The following is a 20839-nucleotide window of genomic DNA, read 5'->3' as shown; positions in this document are numbered from 1 at the left end:
AGTAAGGAAAGGGCTCGGGGAAAGGCAGTAAGGTCTAGAAAGGAACAGCCCTTAGCTGCTGTGTAGAGGGTCCCTGAGCAGGAACCTGGAGTAGAGAGCGGGCCCAGGTTCCACTGCCCGCCCCAGAGGATGTGGCCCCGGCGGGCAGCGACTGGGAGGACCGCTGAAGATTCTGATACCTGGGAAAGGGGACAGACATCTAGTGACCAGGCTGGAGGGCTGAATCACGAAGAGGCAGCAGCAGCTCGTGAAGTGTGAGAGGAGCGGCATGCTGAGAGAGAGTGAGGCGGACAGATGGCAACTGCAGAAAGGGGCGCGACCTTGGAAAACTAATCCCCACAACAGGCAGGAGGGGGCGCCCTCTAGCAGTGAGTAGAGTGCCCTGTGACACTGCTCAGAACAAGTCTGCATGACATGGCAGTAAGAGCGCTGGTGTGCCTTGGCTAAGCTATATCAAAGGTATCTTTGCTAGCACTTCCACGGCACTGGCTGCGAAGGGAAGTGTTTCTGAAAACAAGACTCGTGTGGGAGAGGACAGAGCAGGAAAAACTAGGAAATACACTTCTCTAGCCGGGATGCTGGTGCTTGGTGCATCCTACCCTGTCATTACTTATAAATCAGCCATTTTTTTTTAGAACAGTGAGTGACCATGACTGTTGAATCAGACCCCTTGAATGTTGGATCTACAGCACAGCATACACATCCCATTGCAAAGCTTGTACCCCAGGGATGAAGCACATGGTAGCAGAATAGAGTTGACTGCATGAAGCTGACTGCCTCCTCCCCATACAGGACCCAGGGACAGAAGCTCTTCCAGGGCAGCATGGCAATCTGAAGATACCTTTGATATACCCTGAATCTTTCAAATGCAAGCCCATTACATGGGAGTTCATTTTGAAAATAAAACACCAAAGAGTGCTTTCACCCCACTACTTTCCTGGGTTCCAGTTTGAACCAGTGCATCAGTGAAAGGGTTAAATTCAAATCCTAACTGAAGTGTGTGTTTGGGCTCCAGAGATACCAGCCTGCAATAATAATGATGAAAGAGCTGGTCTAAGATTTCACCTGACATTGCAACAGCCAGCAAGCACCACATGGTGGCTAACAAACAAAAGGAAACTCCTTCTTAGGCTTGTGTAAGTAGCCCAGACTCTTATTTGGAAGATCTTGACCTCTGAAATGGAGAGGCTGCACTTTTGCTGTTTGCAGTATTGTCTCTCTGGCCTCCCACAATATGATCATTTGTAAGCATATGAACTTACCCCAGGTTAAAGACAGAAGCCAGGTCCGTTAGCAGTTCCCCTTTATCCTTCTAGTCTGTCTTTTGGGCATTTACATCACTGCTGCAATTGCCACTGCCAATAAGTGAAAACTACCGTGATAACCTTTCTACAGTTAAACTCCTAGCGAATGTTAAGTTAAACCTTGTTTATCTTGGTTTTGGATTCATGAAGTTGTATTTTCTAGCTGCAGCTACTATATTTGTGTCCAAGTTTTACGCCTGCCAGGTTCACTGTGTACTATTAAATTTGGATTAGGGATAAACACAAGCCCATTCTGCCTTTCCATTAATTTTTTTTGCTGTAATTGCGAGAAGCCAACAGGCTGATGTTAGTAGGGGGACAGGGAGGGAATAAACAGCATGATCATAAGTACTGTTAAGCTACCTTATCTTTACTGACCACCTGCCCCGCAAACACCACCACACACCCACGGATCAGGTTCTGGACAAAAAAAGTTACAGATCCAGAAATCCAGCACAAGAGTCTCCCGGAAGTCTTTGCTCCATCATGCAGATCTCTCTCGCGGGGGGGGGGGGGGGGGGGGTGGAGCACAAAACAAAAAACTAATCTCCCAGGTCATCTTTAACCATCATGAGGCAGCCATAAAAAGGCACAAATCTAATGTTTTTAAAAAGCGTTCTCAGGTAATCTTTGAAGTAGTAATTCCATCAATGTAAAGGAACACTGTCAACTTGAAGCCTTGCTAATTACAAAAGCAAAGTACTGAGTCAGAAGTGCCACCTACCCCAGAGCCTCCCTGCCTTTTTGTGTTTTATATTCACTTTTCTATGCTGTGCTGCAGACACCCCACACCCTCCCCAAAAGAAAATGGGAGCTGACCATGGCCTGATCTTGCTAAGAGAGCCAAGTCTCTACAGAATCTTGTTGATTTCAGTGTGTGGCTTTGCAAAGACGTAAGTGCACATCCATGAGGTTGGAGGTTTACATAGCCAAGCCACAATTTTGCAGAGAAAACCATGAAACCAACTATAGACAGGACTGTAAAATGCACTCAGTACCCTGAAAAAAGAGACAGGTATTTTCTCCTCCTCTAATCTTTGTCATTCATTTTAGGTTAAAAAAAAAATTCAGATTAAGGCAATTTTAAATTGATGGTGCATCAAATTCTAAGCTACCCTGCCATGTCCCCTTAATATTAAGAGAAGCATGATCATACCTATATGTTCTTTGCAATGATTAGCCCTGCAAAATTGTTAAATATATGGACCATGGCCGTTTAAAGGTGACCTACATGGTGAAAGTTCGGGCTTTACTCGAAGGATAGAGAATGCCAGGATGATTTTCTCAAAGTGCTGGTTTCTTTGAAATGGGATACAGTCCTTTTGTTCTGTGTCTGTACAGCACCTAGCACAATGGGGTCCTAGTTCATGATACATAATAATAATAATAATAATAATTAATCCTTCCACCAGGCTGTCCTCACCCTCTGTTTGCTGGAGGTCCTCAGCAACCTCCCCCAAAAGCCTGAACAGTAAGGTCACAAAAACCGTAAACCAAATTACAGCTCTCCTCTACCCAACTGCATGGCCAGCAGAGGCCACTTCTTACCGTCAGGTTTCAGAGTAGCAGCTGTGTTAGTCTGTATCTGCAAAAAGAACAGGAGTACTTGTAGCACCTTAGAGACTAACAAATTTATTAGAGCATGAGCTTTCGTGAGCTACATTGGATGCATAGAATGGAACATACAGTAAGATTATATACACACACACACACACACACACACACACAGATAAGTAGGAAGTTATCATACAAACTATGAGAGGCTAATTAGTTAAGATGAGCTATTATCAGCAGGAGAAAAAAAAACTTTTGGAGTGATAATCAAGATGGCCTATTTAGTTGACAAGGTGGTAACAGGACACTTAATTTAAGGGAATAGATGCAATATGTGTAATGACCCAGCCACTCCCAGTCTCTATTCAAACCCAAATTAGTGGTATCTAGTTTGCATATTAATTCAAGCTCAGCAGTTTCTCGCTGGAGTCTGTTTTTGAAGCTTTTCTGTTGCAAAACTGTCACCCTTAAATCTTTTACTGAGTGGCCAGAGAGGTTGAAGCGTTCTCCTTCCGGTTTTTGAATGTTATGATTCCTGATGTCAGATTTGTGTCCATTTATTCTTTTGAGTAGAGACTGTCCAGTTTGGCTAATGTACATGGCAGAGGGGCATTGCTGGCACATGATGGCATATATCACATTGGTAGATGTGCAGGTGAATGAGTCCCTGATGGCGTGGCCAAATTGATTAGGTCCTATGATGGTGCCACTTGAATAAATAGGTGGACAGAGTTCGCATCAGGCTTTGTTGCAAGGTTAGGTTCCTGGGTTAGTGTTTTTGGTGTGTGGTTGCTGGTGAGTATTTCCCTCAGGTTGAGGAGCTGTCTGTAAGCAAGGACTGGCCTGTCTCCCAAGATCTGTGAGAGTGAGGGATCATTTTTCAAGATAGGTTGTAAGTCTTTGATGATGCGCTTAGTTGGGGGCTGAAGGTGACAGCTCGTGGTGTTCTGTTATTTTCTTTGTTTGGCATGTCCTGTAGTAGGTGACTTCTGGCTACTCTTCTGGCTCTGTCCATCTGTTTTTTCACTTCAGCCGGTGGGTATTGTAGTTTTAAGAATGCTTGATAGAGATCTTGTAGGTGTTTGTCTCTGTCTGAGGGGTTGGAGCAAATGCGGTTGTATCCTTGTATCGAAGAGCTTGGCTGTAGACAATGGATCGTGTGGTGTGGTCTGGATGAAAGCTGGAGACATGTAGGTAAGTATAGCAGTCAGTAGGTTTCCAGTATAGGGTGGTGTTTATGTGACCATTCCTTATTAGCACAGTAGTGTCCAGGAAATGGACTGCTTGTGTGGACTGGTCCAGGCTGAGGTTGATGGTGGGATGGAAATTGTTGATATCATGGTGGAATTCCTCAAGGGCTTCTTTTCCATGGGTCCAGATGATGAAGATGTCATCAATGTAGTGCAAGTAGAGTAGGGGCATTAGGGGACAAGAGCTGGGGAAGTGTTGTTCTAAGTCAGCCATAAAAATGTTAGCATATTGGGGGCCATGCAGGTACCCATAGCAGTGCCGCTGACTTGAAGATATATATTGTCCCCAATTGTGAAATAGTTACGGGTGAGGACAAAGTCACAAAGGTCAGCCAAAGGTCCTCATCCACAACTATTTCACATTTGGGGACAACAAGAAACTGATGAGCTTGAATTAATATGCAAACTACATACCATTAACTTGGGTTTGAACAGAGACTGGGAGTGGCTGGGTCATTACACATATTGCATCTATTTCCTTAATTTAAGTATCCTCACACCTCCTTGTCAACTGTCTAAATGGGCCATCTTGATTAAACACTACAAAAGTTTTTTTTTCCTCCTGCTAATAGCAGCTCATCTTAACTAATTAGACTCTCACAGTTTGTATGGCAACTTCCAACTTATCTGTGTATATACACCTATCTATCTTACTATATGTTCCATTCTATGCATCCGATGAAGTGGGCTGTAGCCCATGAAAGCTTATGCTCTAATAAATTTGTTAGTCTAAGGTGCCACGAGTACTCCCGTTCTTAGCATCAGTCTCTAACTATTGCTAATGGAGTTTGTAACGAGCTAGCAGCATGTTAGCTCTAAACACTATGACCAGACCTCACATGGTTAATGCTTAGTAACAATGGCAACCAAACATTTCCCTCCCCACCAGAGGCCTAGGCTGGCACACAGACGTCTTCCCAGGGCCAATTCACCACACTTGTTTTGCACTGTCGACAGGACCGCAGAATAGTGCTTATGTAACTAGTTTGGCCAGCCCAACCTCCTCACAGTCTTCTGTGCATTATGATACCCTAGTGAGCACGGCTCCAAGTACTGCTGGTTCTCCTCTGCGGGCACATCTGACAGGCACTCTACTCTCCAAGAAGAAACAATGGGATAGCATCCAGGTTTTCCCAGAATTTACCAATGCAAATGTACTTAGGCAGGGGAGAAGGTGCAGACGCAGGTCAGTGGTTGCCCCGGAGGGGGGTAAAAGAAAAAAAGCTGCCCTGTGGATGCAGCTCAGCCACGTTTGTGTAAGCAGGTCAGATGCCACCACGACCGGGTGGTGTGCTTGTAATGCTTGTGGAGCCCTGAGCTGGGCATTCCTTTCCATTTTAGTTAACCCAGAGCTTACAGCTTCCTGGGATCCACTATTCGCATTCTCAAGAGACCTTGACAAGAACAGCCAAACAAGGGAAGGTGGAGAGGATCTTCTATGTTTTAATAGTTTAAAAAAAACAAAAACAAAAAAATACTAGATTTGTATGGGAATGAAGAAGGTAGGATAGACCTTGGAGACAGTCATCGTAGATCGTAAAGTAGCAGCAAAGGCAGCTTCTCATTTTGTTGGTCACATTAAAACTACGTGCCCATGAAGACGATCACCAGGATCGTGCCATTACCCCGATTACTTTATATTCAGGCTTCCTCGGAGGCTGCTGGAACAAGCCAATGCTTCCTCATTTTCAAACTAGCCCAGTGTTGTTATGGTAAAGCCCAGTGAAGTACTTGGCAATGCTGTTTTACAGTAAAAGCTGTTTTATCCAGCACGTTGGGGGAATGGGGGGGGGTGCCAGTAAGTGAAAAATGCCTGTTAAGAGGGAGGGAGTTTGGGTGCAGGAGGTGGTGTGGGGTATGGGCCCTGGGAGGGGGTATGAGTGTGGAAGGGGGCTCGGAGAAGGGGATTGGGGAACGGGAGGGGATGTGGGGTGCAGGCCATGGGAGGGGGCTTGGGGAAGGGGGTTGGGGTGCGAGATGCTGGATCCAGGGTTGCTCACCTCAGGTGGCGCTTGCAGAGTCACCTAGGAGTGGCCGGGACAGGCCACTGCTTGCGGGGAGCCACCTGAAGTGAGCACTCACCAGATGTGGCACCCCGAGCCCCAACCCCTGTCCTGCGCTCTAAACCCCTCATGGGCGTTCCTCTGCCCAGGAGCAGCAGGGACGTGTCGCCGCTTCTGGGGAGCACCGTGGAGCCAGGTAGCGAGCCTGCTGGCACCGTGCCAACCAGACTTGCTATGAAGATTAGAAATGTTGGTGTATAGAGCTTTCCGGTTGGTACAAGGCCTGATAACACAGCTTTTACTGTAAATAGTTTCACAACGCCTGCCTGGCTTTATGTACTGAGAGACTGCTCCAGGCCAGGGGTGCACAAACTTTTCCGGTTGCATGCCCGACACCCCCTTACCGTTAATGGAATCTGTCTGTGCTCCCCTCCGTTACTGCACAGTTGACTCAGCAGAGGAGCTTGGCCTGAAGGTGGAGCTGGGGGCGGGGCTGGGCTCCAGTGGGGTGTCGTTCCCTCCCCGCCTTCTGAGGGGGGGCCGGCTTCGGCCCTGCCACACACCCCGTAAGGGTGGTACGCCCCACAATTTGGGGACCACTGCTCTAGGCTGTGCCATGGTAGATCATTAAAAACAAACTTTCGCCATTCCCCACCTCAGCTCCCATCTGCCAAACAGATTAGTTCCTTCACTTTACTTAGCTCTTCCTCTGCCTTGCTCAGTCCTGCCTCTCTCCAGTGAGATCTAACGTCCCAGCTCTGCCTCCATTAACAACATCTCAATGCAGGTCAGAGTAATTTCCTGAAGTTGAGGCAATTCTTCGGAGAAATCTCTTTAAAAGGTCTAAGAGTGCGAGAGCAGGGTTCTGTAGCAGGTGTGGATGGGCTACAGGGCACAGAGGAATGGACTGACTGGGCAGAGACGAGCACAGCTATTTTAAGAGATAGTCGGGAGCTGACCTAGGGCAGACTGGAGGGATTTTGTTCTTGCTCTACTCTGTCAGAGCATACAACATTTTATTGTTCAGTCTTTGTTCATGAAACTGCCAGTGGGTAAAACCATCTCAGTGACACTCTGTAACAAAGGGTTTTTGGGGATCTGTAGCACACATATAACCCCTTATTGACAGCACTCAGTTCAGGGTGTGTGGGGGAGCGTGAAAGGAGCAGAAAAGTTATTGACTCCTAGGAATATAGTTAACAAGCCGAGGGATGCAAATAACAAATATGCCAGTAAATAGTAGACAGGGCCAAAACCACTACAGTATATTCCGCCAACATAGGTAAAACACTGTCCCATCTTCAAGCATACATGGCGCAACTAGGTTTTAATTGACCTGCGCTAAAGCCTTGGACAAGCAAGTCTGTACCACAGTTAAGATACACCATTACACTGTAAGACGGGACTACGTCAAAGGACGATGCCTGTAACCTGGTCCCACAACCATTTTTCCTGTAGTTTCGACAAGCCCTTACTCAATTCAAACCACTGAAATCTTCATGGAATCTTTCAGCATCTGCCTCTATTTCAGAGGATGGCTACACTGACTAGGACAAGGATATATGCTAACTGCTGTTTATTGTGCTTACCTGGCTCTTCCCATTAAGCCTTGACCCTGAAAGTAAAGCAAACCTTCAACAGTAAGATTGTGTGTAAGAGCAGGTGTGGGCTGGGGCCCTGGACATGAGCCAAAGTGGTACTACACAGGTGCTAAAGGATTGTCTAAGCCATCCTCACAGTCCTGATTTTTCAGCCATAAACCCCCTCCACGTCAAATAGCCCTACAATAAAAATAAATTCTATGAAGACTTGCTGCAGTTAAGTCCTTCATGGGGAGGGTCTCCCCACAGTATGGGAGATCGGTACAAGGCACCACCCTCCAAACACTGTAAACTCTCTGAAAAGAGAGCAGCAGGAACAATACGGGGCCAGTTCAGATTTTGTACGGTTGTAAATCATGGCATGTTGCCCTGGAAGTCAGTATAGTAAAATTGCTGTATGGTCAGACACAGAAAGTTCGAAGTTCACTTGTATGAAATTTGAGAGGAGAAAGTTCCTAGACACTCATTGCTCCAAAGATGCAAGGTCTTGGACAGAGTCAATTATTCCCTTTGGGGTTTATTCACATGCATTATATCCAATGGTACCAGTTGGTAACATACAGCCACCCCCAACTACACTTACGCTCACCACCTCCAGCTCAAAAAGAAATCCAATTCCTAACAGCAAGAGGCTAAAAATTGCAAAGCCAAAAATCAACCCCCATATCTGAAGCCAGGTACTTGCAATCTTTTGTGATTTTGCACACTATCAAATTTTAGCAGGTGGCCCAGGAAGAAAACACATTTGTTTCCATCTGCAAACGCCTCACCACACACACACACACACACACACAAAAGAAGGAAGCACTCTCCCCTCCAGAGATTTTATACAATGCATACAAATAGGAATACAAAGTTCACTAACTGGCAGTCTGACCTCACCACTAGGGGAGGAAGTAGAAGTTACACTTATATGGCACTTTTCATCTGTAGATTTCAAAGCATCAACCACTTTTTACAGATGGGCAGGCTGTGAGAGGGTAAGTCACCCAGCAGAACTCAGGCCATCCAGGATATTACTAGTCTGATGCCCTATCCACTAGATTGCTAAAGGAGGCAGTATAGGTATTCTTAGTCTTCAGCAAACCCTCACAACGGCCTTGTGAGGTGTACCACCCCTATGCAGCCAATGAAAACAAAGATCAAGCAATTTGACCAAGGCCATAGAGGGAATCAGTATCAGAGCTGGGAGTAGTACTTTTAGTTCCTTGCTCCTGGTCCTGTGCTCAGGTCACAGCACAGAAAGTTAAATTAAAACAAAATAAACCCCCTCCACTTTAATAAAGAGAGCTAGCTTTTAAATGGTAACTGTGTTAAAGACACTGTAATTCTTCAGAAAGTGAACCACAATTAGACATTTCTATCACTTGTTCCGCCATGAGTTAATGGCCATTTGAAACCTGTTCCCAGGGACACATTCAGTTTAAAATTTGCTCTCACATGGAAATCAAAGACACTCTAATCGTTCCCACAGTTTAAACTTGAGTTCCAGGTATGGAGTTTTTGAGCATTTGGAGTTGTCGTCTTTTTTGTTTGGACAGGATTTCTTCCCTCCCTCCCCCCAAAATGCCTCTCCTCCTGGCCCCAGAAACTTTATTTCTGCTACCTTCTACAGCACCTGCAGCATGTGACTGGAAGATCACAGCAGCTTGCTGATCAAAAGCCTCAAAAATTCATACCATGGAAGGAAGTCGTAAGAGGTCTTTCCTCCTCCCCAATGGATATGGCATTCTGGGCAGCTGCAGTAAGGAATGAAACCCTGTATACGGTCCTTTTTTAAGATTCCCAAATTCATTTTGAAGCCCACTGAGACAATCACACTGCGTAATCGCTCTCTGCTGTAAAAAGGTAACTCCCCTTTCTTAAAAATAAACCACTTAAAAAAAAATAAGAATGCAAAATAGACTTACATTTTGCCTCGGACAGATTCTGATTAGGTGACCAGACCAGCATGCCAAGGTTCTCTCTCTCCTGACAGCGTCTTGCAAGTTTGGCTTAAGAAAAAAAAGAGAGAGATATACAGTAAAGTTAAAAACAAATTCAAGAATCTTATCGCCAGCTAGTACTGAAGCAAACTGGGTACAAGAGTGGCTTATTGTCCAGCTTTTAGTCAATCTAACAAGGTTAAAAGCCTTCCTCCCTCTCCCCCTTTAGATCAGAGGTCTCTATTTGTCTCTTCTATATATCACTCTTAATACAATGTGACAGAGGAAGTACATTCACCCTCTTTCGTGCAGGAAGCTCTAAATCGAATGTTAATTAACATTTCTACATCAGCATACTTGATTATTTCTCTTCTGCCTTTTGTTAAATGAAGGGAAGGAGCAAGAACCAGATGCTATGGATACGAGATCCTGAATGCTATGGTTGCTTCCTTGTGAAGTTAGATTAGGACTTCAGGACAGGCACATGCAATGAAGAACGTTCTGGGATTTTTTTTTTACAAGTCCCTGTAAATTATCCCAAGCCACCCTCCAGTTCCAACTAAGTATTTCCACACTGACATTTCATACACTCTGGGCCAGATTCAAATCTCAGTTATATTGAGGTCACTGGGATTAGAATCTGGGCCTTCGTTTGTACACAGTTATTCTAAACAGGGAAATGGCTCTCTTTGTTCATGGGTCTGTTACATCACAATAAAGAGCTGCCCAGCATAATGCATTAAAATCTACAATTCAAAGCCATGTGCACATATGTTCCTGATCGCTTGCTATTCAAGTTGCTCTCTCTGAAACCAATGCAAGTTTGTGTACCTCAAATTTTTGGCAGTCTGCTGTTCAATTCCTTACACCATTAGCCAGGTACAGTAAAGATATTAGAAGAGAGAGAGTTATCAGAAGGAGACACACCAAAAATGGAGTCGATAGACCAAAAGCCTCTCTCCGTTGAGTCAGCACGTGTAGTTAAAATCCATTACTAGTACTGGCAGCACAATGTTAAGAGAAAAACTCTCATATCTAGCTACCAGTGGAGAGCTGGGTATTATTATTCCTACTACAAAACCTCTATAGAGTGCTAAAAAGTTATAATGCTTCACATATAGAATGACACATACCCTGCCCCGATCTGATTAATAATATATAAAACACAACAGGACCAGAGTTCTAAGAATTTCTTCTCCTGGATACATCTGCACTGAACCGCCTCCTGTATCAGCGAGTCTCAGAGCCCAGATCTACAGATTTAGGCTCATGCTGGGGGGCTAAAAATAGCAGTGTAGATGTTCTCACTTGGGCTAGAGCTCAAGCTCTGAGATGACCCACACCCCCCTCACTGGGTTTCAGAGCCGGAGCAGGAACATCTACACTGCTATTTTTAGCTCTGTAGTACAAGCCCCCACAAGCCTGAGTCTGTAGAACCGGGCTCAGACTCGCTGCTGTGTCTCTTTTTTGTCCTGTAGGCATACCCTTAGTGATGAGAAGCAGCGAATAGAGATCCTACCCCAGGGTACTATACATGTGAAATCAGAACAGGATTGACTTTTTAAACGCATTTGCAGCAGAGACAGAAAGTTATGTATGTCAAAGGAAACTTGGTGCTGGTTGGTCTGTAGAAGAGAAGAGTGAGGGGGGATTTGATAGCAGCCGTCATCTACCTGAAGGGGGGTTCCGAAGAGGATGGAGCTCAGCTATTCTCAGTGGTGGTAGATGACAGAACAAGGAGCAATGGTCTCAAGTTGCAGTGGGGGAGGTCTAGGTTGGATATTAGGAAACACTATTTCACTAGGAGGGTGGTGAAGCACTGGAATAGGTTACCTAGGGAGGTGGTGGAATCTCCATCCTTACAGGTTTTTAAGGCCTGGCTTGACAAAGCCCTGGCTGGGATGATTTAGTTGGTGTTGGTCCTGCCTTGAGAAGGGGGTTAGACTAGATGACCTCCTGAGGTCTCTTCAAACCAGAATCATAGATGATTCTAAGTACGTGTTCTTGAACAGTCAGGCTACATAAAAACATTTGGTGGGTGCATGCAAAGAACTTTAATGTTTTGACCACTCAGGCTGTGTGGATTTTTAACATTGCCGCTCCTTAACTTGGCATTAGACAACAAACCTAAGTTATGTTTTCAGGTAACAGTTTAAATCCCAACAACAAGCTGGTTTTAAAAATGGTATTATTAACCTCTAACATAATGCAAAGATTCCGATTATTTTTACTCCCAATTATCTGGATGCTGAAAATTGCATCATCTCTACGCCTCACCGCACTAATGCAAAAAAGTTTATTTTCTCTCTGTTTTGCCATGAAGATGCTGAGAAATTAATGACTGACACAGAGAGAGAGAGAGAGAGAGAGAGAGAGAGAGAGAGAGAAAGAGTAAAAGAGAAGCCAACGTTCTCTGGAGAATGACAGGGTGGAGACGGGATGTTCTATAGAGACTATAAAAACATCTTAATTTAGTATGACAATAACTGGACTTTGAACAAAACTTGCTATGATCTTGAAACATTCGGGATTGAGCTTCACCCTCTCATGTGGCTAACAAATCAAGATTATGGAGTTGTGAGGAAAGAAAAAATAGGTAACCCTGATGCCAATCACTTGTAGAATACTGCTCCACTGCATTATGCATCTCAGTTCTACTCACCCATTGTTCAGCCTACTACAAAAGTATCTGAACAGGAAAAAAAAAAACACACCAAAAACTTCTACCACCATAAGAGGTTATATCTAAAGAGAACCTCACACCATTTATCGATACACAAATAAATGCACAAGAACTAGTGAGAGAGTCCAATTAAGATTTACTTTAAGCAGTGACAGTCGACTACACCCAAAAAGAATGTATTAGGCTGCGTTTTGTCAGTTAGGATTCAGGAGTCAGTTACTTAAATGCCAAAAAGAACTTCGATAACAGAGTTAAGGGGTGCCCAGTGGTACCTTGTGCCCCTTCAGAATGTGCAGAGCAGCTAAATGTAAAGCCTCTGAAAACCAGGAAACACCTTATTTACTGGTTTTCAGGAGATTAAATTTAGCCACGCTGCACATGAAAGGGCGCAAGGTGCTACCTTGAGGGTACGTTTCCCCTAGAGCAGCTGTAGCAGCAAAACTACAGAACTGCAGCTATGCCACTGTAGTACAGACACTTCCTGTTGAAGGAAGGGATTTTTCCCCTCAATAAAGGTGGTAATCCACCTCTCCAAAAGCTGGTAACTAGGTCAACGGAAGAGTTATTCTGTCAACTTACCTGTGTCTACAGTGAGGGTAGGTCGACCTAAATACATCACACAGGGCTTTTTTTTTTTTTACACAGCCCAGATGATGCAGCTGGGTTGACCTACATATTAGGTCTAGACTGGACCAGCAGTTTTCAACCCAGGGTCCTGAGACCCCTCGGGATCTGCAGACTGTGTGCAAGTCACACAGTGAAAGGTGGTCATTACCACAGAACAGTGTTTTCAACCTGTGCTCTATGGATGGGGGTCTGCAGACTAGGTCTAAGATTTCCAAAGGGTTCCGCATCTCCATGTGAAATTTTTTAGGGGTCCACATATGAAGAAAAGAAAAAAAAAAAAAAAAAAAAAAGGTTGAAAACTACAGGACTAGGCCTAATTCTGCATTAATGATGACTGGGGGCTTTTAAGGGTTTTTGTTTTTTAAAAACAAGGAAAAGGATTTTGCACCACACACACAAGCGCCCAACTCTCCTCCTTTCCTTGCATCTAGCTCCTTGGCAAGGGTTACCCCACCCTCAGAACACACTGTATGTTAAGCCCCTTTGCTGCACCTGCATCACCCCCCCACATCTCTCTACCTGTCCAGCGCAGCTCCCCTTCCTCTCCCCACAGAGAAGCAGGCATCAAGATGGGGCCCACAGACTAAGGAGCTGAGGAAAGGAGCAGAAGAGTGGGGATATGTTTTGAAGGGGTGGGACAGACACGGGGGGCACAAATGTAGGTTTTTGAAGGTGACAGATGTCACCTTGCCTGACCCCCTTCTTTCCACAGACTTCCAACCCCCGATATTCTCTCCAACATCTCAGATTTCCCCCCCAGACTGCTCTGAGACAGCTCGTACTCCAACGTTATCACCATCAGACCCACTGCTCATCTTAGTGGCTGTTCTCATCCTTTTTCCCTTGGACATTTAGTACCCCTGCTAATACATGGGGAAAGAAAGACTGCCCTGCCCCCAACAGAGGTATAAAGGGCCCCAAGATATTGGTTTACACATGGGGGAATCCCTGCCCTCTCTGACACTGGGTGTAGCTGCCACCCCATTCCCAAAGATGGGCTAGACTAGAGGTTTTCAAATTGTGGGGCTCAGCCCCTTAAGGGGGAGTGGAGGAACACGTGGGGCTCAAGCCAGTCTGCGTCAGGGCTTAGGGAGGGAGTGTCGCCTCTGACTAACCTCAGCGGGCCACCCAGCCTGTGGGTCAACACCCGCCACAGAGATTTCTGCCTCCAGAGACCTTCCCACATGCCTTCCCCCACCCTGAAAATCCAAGGGGGAAGGAGGAGCAGGTATTGTGTCTATGTCCATGTTGGGGGAAGCGCAACCAAAAAACTAATTTGGGGGGAGGAGGGGGGGCCTCAGCTAAAAAAAAAAAGTCTGAAAACCTCTGGCCTAGACCAACCTACTATAAAGGTGGGTGCACAACTGGTTGGAAAAGCATACTCAGAAGGCAGTTAGCTATGATTCATAATTAAGTTGGAAGGGCATAATGAGAGGGGTCTCTCAGGGTCTGTCCTGGGTCTGGTTCTATTCAATATCTTCATGAATCATGTGGATAATGGTGTAGATGAGTACACTTAAAGTTTGCAGAGGATACCAAGCTGGGAGGGGTTGCAAGTGATTTGGAGGACAGGGTTAAAATTCAAAATGATCTTGAGAAACTGGAGAAACGGTCTGAAATAAAAAGGATGAAATTCAGTAAGGATAAATGCAAGTACTATACTTAGGAACGGACAATCAATTGCACAATACAAAATGGGAAATGACTGCCTAGGAAAGAGTACTGCAGAAAAGGATCTGGGGGTTATAGTGGATCACAAACTAAATAGGGTTCAACAATATAATACTCTTGCCAAAAAAAAAAAAACAAAAACAAAAAAAAAAAAACCACCACCGACAAAGCAGCAAACATCATTCTGGGGTGTATTAGGAGTGTTGCAAGCAAGACATGAGAAGTAATTCTTCTACCTTATTCAGCAAGGTCTCAAGTGGAGTATTGTGTCCAGTTTTGGGTACCACGCTTCAAGAAAGATCTGGACTGTCTCCAATTTGTCCACAGGAGAGCAACCAAAATGAATAAAAGTCTAGAAAATAGGACCTATGAGGGAAGATTGAATAAACTGGGTTTGTTTAGTTTTGAGAAGAGACAGTCTAAAACAACCTTTTGCATACTTGAAAAAGAGGAGGATGATAAATTGTTCTCCTTAACCACTGAGGACAGGACAAGAAATAATGGGCTTAAATTGCAGCAAGGGTAGTTTAGGTTGGACATTACAGAAAAAGAAGAAGAAAAAAAAAACTTTAACTGCCAGGGTAGTTAAGCACTGGAACAAATTACATAGGGAAGTTGTGGAATCTCTGTCATTGGAGGTTTTTAAGACCAGGTTAGACAGATACTGGTCAAGGACGGTCTAGATCAGGGATACTCAATAGGCAGCCCATGGGCCAAATGTGGCCCACCAAGGCTTCCTGTGTGGCCCACCAACTCACCTTAAAAAATGTTTATAATTAAATTAATGAAGAGTGACGCACAGCCCATCATTTGCCTAGGACTTCCTTAGTAAGGAACTTACTGCTGGACCTTAAGTTCTTGTGATAGCACCGGCTACCATTGAGCTAGGACACCGCCCATTCTTCTCATCTGTGATGGCAATGGAGCCAAAAAATGAATGCTGATGTGAGTGAACGTCAAAGTCGACAGCAAAAACCGAGCTTTTAACCCAAGCTGGACAATGGGTTGTTTTTATTACTCCACCTCATTTAAATGCAACACTTTTGTGTTTAACGTGTCAAACCACTGTATCCGTCTGTAAAGTCATCAGTGCGAAGCACCACTTTGAATCAAAGCACTGTACCACTCAACATGGCCATCCTGGCAGTGTTGCAAGACGTGACAAAATTGAAAATCTGAAGTTTTCGTATCACGCTTCAAATATCTCCTCACAATATCAGTGATCATGCAGGACAAAGTAACAGCTGCTTCTCTTCAGATACTGTTGGTACTAGCTAAAAAGAGAGAAAGCCTTTCCTGAATGCTGAGCTTGTGAATGAGTGCACATCGGAAACACTGGAGGAGCTTTTTGCTGGAGATAAAAACAAAGATGATATTGTGAACCATGTGAAGCAAGTTCCCGTATGATTCCACGGCAGCACAAAGATTGGAAGTAGTTTACGAGGTCTGTTTTTCAGCACTGCTGTCCAATTTAAAAAACAAAAACAAAAAACACCAAATGGATGTCCCTGGCAGTGGATGATCAAGTGTTTAAGTGACACTGCCCTGCTATTGCCGTTTGTTAAATTTTAAGATTGTGAAATTTTCACGGAAGAATTTTTATGTTTAATACCATTAGAAACCTACATGACAGGAGAGATCATTTTTGAAAAAGTAAATGGATTTTTTGAAAAAAAAAAAAAATGCTTTAGATCTGCCAAAAGTAATCTTGCTCATTACAAACGGAGGTCCCTCCATGACAGGGAAAAAAGAGAATGGCTTGCTTCACATTTGGCAGTGATACACCCTTCATTAAATATACTTCACTGCATCATTCACCTGACTGTCCTGTGCAGTAAGCTGTCTGGGGACTTGAAAAAACAATGAGTATTCTGATGAGATTAGTGAACTACATATGCTCAACTTCTAGCTTGCAACAGCAGCTTTTTAAAGCTCTTTACAAGACGTTTCAGCCAAATACAGTGAGTGACCTGTTGCAGTACAATGATGTTCACTGGTTAAGTAGCAGGTGTGTGTTAGAGAGGTTTTGTGAGCGTCAAAAAGAAATAATAGACTTTCTTTCAAAGCCACAAGACAAACAAGGTTTGCAAGTTCCTGGAATTTATTAATGATTTCCCTTCTATATAAATCTGTGTGATATTACTGGTCATGTCAAATTCCCCTAAATTGTAGTTCCAAGGCTGGGCAAGCAGTGTTGGGGATGTGTTTGAAAAAGTGTGTACCTTTCAGAGGAATCTTGAAATCTTTCAGACAGACGTAACAGGAAAGATGTGGTACTTTTCTACATTTCCTGTGAAACTACAGCTGAAACGTCACTGAAAACGATGCAAGAATTCCTAAACAACCTGATTGAGAAGTTTGCAATTCCAACAGATTTGTTTTTTGTTGTTTGTTGTCTCTGCTAATAGAACATTCTTGATTCAATTGATGAGCCTTACAATTTCTAACTGAGAAGCACCTTCGAGCGCTCAGATGTCTTGAAGGCAAACTTCAGAGAAGTAGGACTTGGATTTCTACTGACCAATAACCAGAATCCAGCCACCTATCTTTTAACAATGTTCAGATCAACGTACCACTTTGATTCCGGGTTTTCTACCATCAAAATTATTTAAAAACACCACCACAATCACTTGACAGATGAGCATCTTCACCAGTGCACGAGCCTTGCCCTGACCCCTCCTACAAACCACTCTTCACAAAGCTTGCCAGAGATTGTTGATGTCACCTCTCCCATTAGAGATTGCTACAAACCCAGGTAATAATGTTGATTTATAAACTTTGTTAAAAGATAGAAACACTAATACTTAAGTTGCAATCAAGGTCTTTATTGGCAGCTGAAGGGTTTATTATTATTATTATTATTGTCAGCCTTCTGCGCAAACAGCCCACCTCTTGTCATAAAATTGTCAAGTCAGCCCACAAATAGATCTAATTGAGTATTACTGGTCTATATAATACTTAGTCCAGCCGCAATGCAAGGGACTGGACTAAATGATCTATCAAGTTCCCTTCCAGACCTACATTTCTATTATTCCCTTACGTCAGGCACAATTGCCCTCTGGCCCCTAGATATTGCCCTGAGAAATGGGGCTGTGAAGAACATCTCCTACCAGCACCCAGCCTTCCCAGCAGCCTTGAACAAGAGAGGAGAACATGGGAATAAAAGGCTCCCCACCACCCCAATCATTCCCCATTTCCTCTGCCATCCACCCCATCCTCCTCTATAACAAGTGACACAGCTAAGAGCAGCTCAAGTGCTTGTCTATGCACTGATAATTTTTCCAGAACAGTTATTTCGATATAACCCCCGTGGGGGCACAATCTAGAATAACTATTTTGGAATTGTTATTTTGGTACATTTCTATGCACACGCAAGCCCTAAAACCCACCCATGTTGGAGAGAAACTAAGATCCCTCGACCCCCGCACCTAATTCAGTGCTTTGACAGGCTATTCTGCCAAAGAGCTAACCCTGGCACATGAAGCTTAACTACAGGGATGATTTTAACCTAAGCTGTTTTTTAAACCCGTGCAGCTTTGTGTGTTCACACAATTACACTTGGTTTATAGCAGTTGAAACCTGTAAGTTTAAATGTGCAAGCTAAATATAATCAGTTTTAAACAGATATACAAGTGTCCACACAGGGGTTCACAACTAAACAAATTTTTAATCAATGGGTTTTAAACCAGTTTCAGTTAAACTGTTTCAAGCTCTGTTTTGACAAGCCCTACAATAGCAGACGAGGAAGTGCTGAAGTTCAATTACAAGACCGAGCCCTGCATTTTCAGCTATCCTATTTAAATGCTGACAAAGTAGTTTAGTTACATACAGATACCCAATACATCTCTACCTAAGAGTTAGTCCCTATCACAGTTGCTAGATTCCTAGTGTTACAGGTGGGTGGGGGGGGGGGGGGGAGAAGAGCCCCAATTTGCCCTTCTCCCAAGCATTGCTCATATCAGGGCCTGTGCACCTTGTTGCCCTCCCCTCCGCCTACCACCATTGCTGAGCTTGAAGCAAGTAGGAGCAAGAGTCCTTCCTCTATCTGCAGCAGAAGGGCCTACTGCTGCATCCAGCCACCCCGGCGTTGTCCCAAACATCACCACTCCCAAGAGCCATAAATCACCACCTGTTCCCAACTGAGTAATACAGCCCTACTGTAGATTCTCAGCAGCAGCATATCTGTCTCACCCAGAAAGCTGTATCGTTGGAACAAAGCAAGCTGTTTATTAGTTTATGCTGGCTGCTCGCAATTTTTTGCCTTTGCTTTTCCTTGTGTTTGTTCCTAGCTCAGGTGTGGTCAGGCTTCCCTTCCTGTCTCCACTAGCTCACTGCTATCAGCGCACACAGCATGCAAGACAGCAGTGCAGTCTGAAGGTGCGAAGCATGAGCTACTTTTGAGGGCATTCTGTGCCAAAAGTTTTTAAATTCTGCAAGTTTTATTTGTCAATAAATAAATAAATGCAGAGGCTCCAGCATGGCAGTAGGGAGCACAGGCCACTGGCTGCGTGAAGGTGGAAGATCACCCTGCAGCCCCGCCCCACCCCCAGGACACGGACTCCATGGTGAGGCTGCACCCGACCTGGACATAGCACAAGGCCTGGGCCACCTGCCCCAGAAACACCCTGGGGCCCTGTCCCTCTGTGCCAGGTGCACCACAGGTGGAGTAGGTCAGCTCAACCAGGCAGGATCCAAGTGTGAAGGGGCTGGGGGGGGGGGGGGGGGGAGTTTCCAGGTGTGGGATGAGAGGATTCTGTGTGGGACAATCTGGGTACGGGCAGCTCAGTGCTGGTGGGATCTTGATGCACAGGGGCTCGTTAGGGGGTTCCAGGTGAAGGTTGTGGGGGCTCAGCAGAGGGGTCTGGGTGTGGGGATCGGGGTCTCAGCAGGGGAAGGAACCATTCTTAGACCAGACACACTAGAAGACTGATTGTAAAAAACTGTCTTGGCCCATTCAGAGAGACAAGGTGGGTGAGGGAATATCTTTTACTGGACCAGCGTCTCCTGGTGAGAGAGAGACAAGCTTCCGAGCTTATACAGCTTCCCAGTCCTGAAGAGGAGCCCTGTGTGGCTCAGAAGCTAGTCTCTCTCACCAACAGACACTGGTCCAATAAAAGATATTGCCTCACCCACCCGGTCTCTAATATTCTGGGACTGACCTGGCTACAACAACACTGGATAATGGCCCACTCCGTCCTTCAGGTTTGTATTTCCCTGTTGTGAGGCTGACAATGGGGCAGACTCATCCCCATGCATAATTCTTCTGGGGCCACCATACGTACAGTTGGCCAGTTTTCATTTGGATACTAAAGAGCTAGACAGAAGGGTGTTAGCCCTCTTCTCCCCACTGCTTAAACCCTTTAGGAAAAACCACTCCCCAGACCTGAATAACCAGGCTTAGTGCAGAAAGTTCAGGAGGTAATGGGGGCGGGGGGGGGGGGGGAGAGAGAGAGAGAGAGAAGAATGAATAATTTCCCCACCCGCAAAGAAACAAAAACAGACCCACTCCACAACACGTGTGTGTGTGCGCGTGCGCGCGCACACACGCGTGTATTAATTAGAGGGGGGGATCCCCAGCTGCCACACACCCCACTGGGGTACAGGGAGCTCCTACAAAGCAGTGCAATGGAGGTTCTCAGTCCTGCCCCTACTGATCTCACTAAGTATGGGCGCCTCTTCAGGGTAGAATCTGTTGAGCAACACTGTGCCTTCAATGATGTGAAGGACTTTTTCGTTGGTCATCTGCCTTAAATGGATTTTCATTCCAAGACACCTACACATTAACGAATATAAGCTTCAGTCCTTCTCCCATTGAAGTCAGTGGGAGTTTTGCCATTTACTTAGTGGACAGCAGGATCAGGCTCTTAAAATGCAATCAAGATGCTTTGCAGAAACTGAGTGAGCAACATATGGCTGCTATTAAAAGTACCCCATGCCAAAAACACACAGGCTAGCTAGTTACATATACAGTATCAGATCTTAAATAATAGTTCTCCAGCTGATAAGAAAATAGGAAATTGCCATAAGAAAATGATGGTTCTGCTGTCACTGGAGTCAGGTGTATGCAGTGTGTGACAGAATATTAAGTTCTCCAGCAGATTCTAATCAACATGAATCCATCTAAGTTGACACCAAGTGATAGGAGATGGATTGAATCATCAATTCCTTGTTAGAGTTCACTCAAGGACTGAGAAAAATATAGCATTTGTGTGTGTTCTACA

General features: G+C 44.8%; 1 protein-coding gene across 2 annotated transcripts in view; it reads right to left on the bottom strand.

Moving 5' to 3' along the window:
- Positions 1-20839, bottom strand: part of RCOR1 (REST corepressor 1) — a 122816-nt gene that overhangs the window by 56776 nt on the left and 45201 nt on the right. For both annotated transcript variants that reach the window (XM_084630312.1, XM_084630313.1), the window contains exon 3: positions 9623-9706. In XM_084630312.1, the coding sequence (XP_084486438.1) occupies positions 9623-9706 (84 nt within the window). The remainder of the gene's footprint in view (positions 1-9622; positions 9707-20839) is intronic.

The sequence above is a fragment of the Lepidochelys olivacea genome (assembly GCF_965140295.1).
Source record: "Lepidochelys olivacea isolate rLepOli2 genome assembly, chromosome: 6".
NCBI lineage: Eukaryota > Metazoa > Chordata > Testudines > Cheloniidae > Lepidochelys > Lepidochelys olivacea.
The sequence above is the reverse complement of the archived record's forward strand: the minus strand, read 5'-3'. Positions and strand labels throughout refer to the sequence as shown.